The sequence below is a fragment of the Amblyraja radiata genome, chromosome 5 (genome assembly GCF_010909765.2).
Source record: "Amblyraja radiata isolate CabotCenter1 chromosome 5, sAmbRad1.1.pri, whole genome shotgun sequence".
Lineage (NCBI taxonomy): Eukaryota > Metazoa > Chordata > Chondrichthyes > Rajiformes > Rajidae > Amblyraja > Amblyraja radiata.
In genome coordinates, this window is record NC_045960.1 from 92,136,238 (window position 1) to 92,142,237 (window position 6,000).

A 6,000-nucleotide genomic window follows, 5' to 3' on the forward strand; every position below is an offset into this window, starting at 1 on the left:
ATGGTCAGGTTTAATCTACAATTGGAGAGGGAGAAGAGTAGATTGGAGGTGTCAGTGTTGCAGTTGAATAAAGGGGACTATGGGGCCATGAGGGAGGAGCTGGCCAAAGTTGACTGCAAAGATACACTGGCAGGGATGACAGTGGAACAAAAATGGCAGGTGTTTCTAGGAATAATACAGAAGGTGCAGGATCAGTTCATTCCTAGGAGGAAAAAAGATTCCAAGGGGAGAAAGGGACGACCATGGCTGACAAGGGACGTCAGGGACAATATAAAAATTAAAGCGAAGAAGTACAAAGTAGCAAAGATGAGCGGAAGGAAGAGGATTGGGTAATGTTTAAAGAACAACAGAAGATAACCAAAAAGACAATACAGGGAGAAAAGATGAGGTGCGAAGGTAAGCTAGCCAAGAATATAAAGCAGGATAGTAAAAGCTTCTTAGGTTGTGATGAGGAAAAAATTAGTTGGACCCTTGAAGACCGAAAAAGGTGAATTTATTACGGGGAACAGGAAATGGCAGATGAGTTGAACAGGTACTTTGGATCTGTCTTCACTAAGGAGGACACAAACAATCTTCCTGATATAGTAGTGGCCAGAGGATCTGGGGTGACTGAAGGAAATCCACATTAAGCAGGAAATTGTGTTGGATAGACTGATGGGACTGAAGGCTGATAAATCCCCAGGGCCTGATGGTCTGCATCTCAGGGTACTTAAGGAAGTGGCTCTAGAAATCGTGGATGCATTGGTGATAATTTTCCAATGTTCTATAGACTCAGGTTCAGTTCCTGTGGATTGGAGGGTAGCTACTGTTATCCCACTTTTTCAGTAAGGCGGGAGAGAGAAAACGGGGAATTATAGACCAGTTAGCCTGACATTGGTGGTGGGGAAGCTGCTGGAGTCAATTATAAAAGATGAGATAGCCGCACATTTGGATAGCAGTAACAGGATTGGTCCGAGTCAGCATGGATTTACGAAGGGGAATTCATGCTTGACTAATCTTCTGGAATTTTTTGAAGATGTAACTACGAAAATGGACAAGGGAGAGCCAGTGGATGTAGTGTACCTGGACTTTCAGAAAGCATTTGATAAGGTCCCACATAGGAGATTCGTGGGCAAAATTAGGGCACATGGTATTGGGGGTAGAGTGCTGCCATGGATAGAAGAGTGGTTGGCAGACAGGAAACAAAGAATGGGGATTAACGGGTCCCTTTCAGAATGGCAGGCAGTGACTAGTGGGGTACCGCAAGGTTCGGTGCTGGGACCGCAGCTATTTACAATATACATCAATGATTTGGATGAAGGGATTCAAAGTAACATTAGCAAATTTGCAGATGACACAAAGCTGGGTGGCAGTGTGAACTTTGAGGAGGATGCTATGAGAATGCAGGGTGACTTGGACAGGTTGGGGGAGTGGGCAGGTGCATGGCAGATGAAGTTTAATGCAGATAAATGTGAGGTTATCCACTTTGGTAGCAAAAACAGGAAGGCAGATTACTATCTAAATGGTGTCAAGTTGGGAAAAGGGGAAGTACAATGGGATCTGGGGGGTCCTTGTACATCAGTCTATGAAAGTAAGCATGCAGGTACAGCAGGCAGTGAAGAAGGCGAATGGCATGTTGGCCTTTATAACAAGAGGAATCGAATATAGGAGCAAAGGGGTCCTTCTGCAGTTGTACAGAGCCCTAGTGAGACCACACCTGGGGTATTATGTGCAGTTTTGGTCCCCTAATTTGAGGATGGACGTTCTTGCTATTGAGGGAGTGCAGCGTAGGTTTACAAGGTTAATTCCCGGGATGGCGGGACAGTCATATGCTGAGAGAATGCAGCAGCTTGGCTTGTACACTCTGGAGTTTAGAAGGATGAGGGGATGACAACCAGTGCATACACGATCTTCACTGCCACTTCCTTCATTGGTATGCTGTTCATGAAATCCTGGAGATTTTCCAGTTTTCAGTCCCATTAATTTCCCCAATGCCTTTTTTGTTTATATAGACGAATGCTATTTTTTCAGCTTCTCGTGTACTCTTGACCTGATCTTCTCCACCGTTTCTGGGAAGAAACGTGTTCCAAGTTACAGGTGCAGGCTACATATTGCTCACGTCTCACATATTGATTAAATTGCCTTAAACCCATGTTTGAAAACATGAATTGCAACAGTCTCGATTATAACGTGGAACACCAACGCAACAGTGACAATTACGAAGATATTAATATCCCCACTGTCAACCTGAAGGGCTCATACAGGGCAGGCTCGGCATTAAAAAGGGTGTGGTTGAAAGGATGGGGCTCAGCCCCGCACAGATTAACCACGGGTTAGCCCAATTGTACCTCGGCCGTGCCCCTCTGCTGCTCGAGGCTCAGCCACTACCATTAACTATTACCTCTTTCCTGCGGCGGCTGTTTTTGAGTCCCACGTCCGCTGCTGGGAACGGGACCCAACCGGGAAGGCGAATCTGAGACGGTCATTAGTTGCATCCCGGCGAACATTCTCGCCGTCAGACGGCCGGGCCGAGCCGAGCCGAGTTCCCGCCCCTAACGGTTGCTGCGTCCCGGTTGCGCTCGCGCGCTGCGTTCCGTTAGATTTGAATTCGTGCGCCCCGTGCGCTAAAATTCCCCCGGCCCGATGCTCCATCCGGTCACTCTGGACTTCCCCAGCTTTCCCAGTGCAGTGCGCGACGTTTGCCCCCGCCTCACTGAGACGGCATTTCAGCTCCGCCCAACTTCCCGGTCAAAGGACACATCAGACCGCGACCATGGAGGGTTAACATGTTCAATGACAGCAATATTATGCATAATAATTACTCGTGGCTTCTTTCCTCAGTTGTGTTTACTGTGAAATACGCTCAAATTCTGGACGAGTTTGTGCCGGCTTTTTGCGTGAGTCATCTTGAACAGTTCTTCGTAGTTTAACTCGGGATTTAGCATCCCACGACTATAGCAATTGGATGAAGTTGTGTATTGTTTAACGTCAGTAGATCTTACTGTCATTTTTAACCCAAATTTCTTAATCAAACAATGTGGTACTTAATATTGTTTTAGTGAAGGTAAGGAGATTTATTTCAACTTCATCATCTGTGATGTGATATGGACAAAAGAAAAAAAAAAGGGGAGATGCAACGAGACCTGAGGGTCATGGTACGCCAGTCATTGAAAGTAGACATGCAGGTGCAGCAGGCAGTGAATAAAGCGAATGGTATGTTAGCATTCATAGCAAAAGGATTTGAGTATAGGAGCAGGGAGGTTCTACTGCAGTTGTACAGGGCCTTGGTGAGACCACACCTGGAGTATTGTATACAGTTTTGGTCTCCTAATCTAAGGAAAGACAAATATTGCCATAGAGGGAGTACGGAGAAGGTTCACCAGACTGATTCCTGGGATGGCAGGACTTTCATATGAAGAAAGACTGGATAGACTCGGCTTGTACTCGCTAGAATTTGGAAGATTGAAGGGGGATCTTATAGAAACTTACAAAATTCTTAAGGGGTTGGACGGGCTAGATGCAGGAAGATTGATCCCAATGTTGGGGAAGTCCAGAACAAGGGGTCACAGTTTAAGGATAGGGGGGAAGTGTTTTAGGACCGAGATGAGAAAAACAAAATTCACACAGAGTGGTGAATCTGTGGAATTCTCTACCACAGAAAGTAGTTGAGGCCAGTTCATTGGCTATATTTAAGAGGGAGTTAGATGTCAGCCATGATCATATTGAATGGCGGTGCAGGCTCGAAGGGCCGAATGGCCTACTCCTGCACCTATTTTCAATGTTTCTATGACTGCCCGAAAGAAAGATTGGGTAGGGCGGGTTGGTAGAAAGGGGAATTGGGTATATGCTCAAAACATGGAGAAATCGCATTACTGGGAGACAAACATAGACTCTATGATAGAGCATAAGGTACAGTGCAGGAACAGGCCCTTCAGTACACAATGTCCATCACAAACATAATACCAAGTTAATCTCCCATGCCTGGATGTGATCCTCCTCCTCCATCTACCCCCCCCCCCCCCCCCCCCCCACACACGCTTATACATGTGTCTATCTAAAAGCCTCTTAAACACCACCATCGTACTGACTTTCACTTTTGCCCCGGCAGTACATTCCAATGATCCACCACTATTTTTTTTTAAAAAGACTTGCCCCAGACATCTCCTGTAAACTCTCCCTTCTAACCTTAAAACTATGCCTGCCACAATAAGCCACAATAAGCGAGTTCAGTATTCTGACTGCGCATGCCCACGTCATAGGTCACAAGCGAAAAACACTCTCGGCAGCCATGCCATGGCATGGACGTCATCCTCATCCAGGATTGATCCCGGGTTACCGGCACCACAATTGCTGCCGAACCGCCGCTGGACCATCCCCGTCCCCTCCTGAGTGCACCCCGCTACCCCCGTCCGGGGGTGGCCAGAGGCGACGTGAGCAACGTCCACCGGCAGCGCAGAGAGGCAGCACTAAATCCAGCTCAACTCTGCCTGTCTCGCCGGGTTAACCTGCCAGCCCTGCCAGGACTTACGGGAACGACGGCCCAGGCTTACAGCCAGCGCGGAGAAGCAGCGCTAACTCCACGGCTCCGGGCTGGTGTCCCTTCAGTCCAGGCAGGGCTGTAGGTTAACCCGGCGAGACAGGCAGTTGAGCTGGATTTAGCCCTGTTTCTCCGTGTTGGCTGTAAGCCTGGGCCGTCATTCCCATAAGTCCAGGCAGGGCTTGTAGGTTAACAGGCAGAGTTGAATAGGATTTAGCGCTGCTTTTATGCGCTGCCTGAGGGCGCCGCTCCTGTCTGACTCCCGCATCTCTGGCCGCCCCCGGACGACCACAGAATATAAAGAGCTTCAGAGAGAATATGCCAGACTATTTCTGATCCCGAAAGGTGGTGTTTTCACACATGGTTATTATGTTCTGCACATTGTTGCAATTGATCATGTGGGTATAGAACATACTTCCCTCTTTTTGAAAATGTATATATGACCTCCCTTCACACAAACGCACAGTCATTACAATTTAGTCTGTTGATCACCCTTTGAAAAGAGTCTGGACCTGATAGTATTTCTGGTCGTGTTGTTAAAACCTATGCAGACCAACTGGCTGGAGTTTTTGTGGACAGCTTCAACCTCTCATTATTGAGGTTTGAGGTTCCCACCTGCTTTAAAAGGGAATCAATAATACCGGTGTCTAAGAAGAGTAAGGTGATGTGCCTCAATGTCTGTCGACTGGTGGCACTAACGTCCGTCGTGATGAAATGCTTTGAGAGGTTGGTTATGACGCATATGAACTCCTTCCTCTACAAGAACCTGGAGCTGCTACAATTTGCTTCAGTGATACAATCTCACTGGCTCTCAACTCTGCACTGGACCACAGACAATAAAAACCCATATGTCAGGCTGTTGTTCGTAGACTTTAGCTCAGTTTTTAACACAATCTTCCCCTCCAAGCTGGTTACCAAGCTCATGGAACTGAGTCTGTGCATCCCTCTGCAACTGGATCCTCGACTTCCTCATCAACAGACCACAATCTGTATGAATTGGCAGTAACACTTCATCCTTGATAACCATCAGCACAGGAGCACCTCAAGGCTGCATGCTCAGACCCCTGCTCTATTCACTCGCATAGAGCATAATATGTAGTGTCTGTAGCTGGACACAGTTCAAACTCCATCTTCAAGTTTGCCGAAGCAACCACCGTTATTGAGCGAATTACAGATAACGATGAGTTGTAGTATAGGAGGGAGATCAATCAACCGATCAAATTATGCCAGAACAACAACCTTGCTTTTAATGTCAATAAGACCAAGGAACTGATTGTGGACTTTGGAAGAGGAAGAATGAGGAGCCACAAACCTGGCTTCATTGACGAAACAATGGTGGAGAGTCAGAAGCTTCAAATTCTTGGGCATGCATATATCTGAAGATCCTTCCTGGACTCAGCACATTGATGCAATCATAAATAAAGCCCATCAACGCCTCTACATCCTGGGAAGATTGAAGGGATTCAGAATGGCACCTAATACTC

General features: G+C 47.0%; 1 protein-coding gene across 5 annotated transcripts in view; it reads right to left on the reverse strand.

Annotated features, from left to right (window-relative positions):
* Nucleotides 1-2,922, reverse strand: part of disc1 (DISC1 scaffold protein) — an 87,192-nt gene extending 84,270 nt beyond the window's left edge. For 2 of the 5 annotated variants that reach the window (XR_004412077.1, XR_004412076.1), the window contains exon 1: nt 2,381-2,680. Coding sequence is in view for 2 of the 5 variants with exons in the window: in XM_033021744.1 (XP_032877635.1) it covers nt 2,381-2,486 (106 nt within the window). In the remaining 3 variants the exon portion in view is untranslated. Of the gene's footprint in view, nt 1-2,380; nt 2,681-2,801 lie in introns of those variants that run through there. The other 3 variants (XM_033021744.1, XM_033021742.1, XM_033021745.1) reach the window with 2 other exon arrangements.
* Between the last annotated feature and the right edge of the window lie 3,078 nt (nt 2,923-6,000).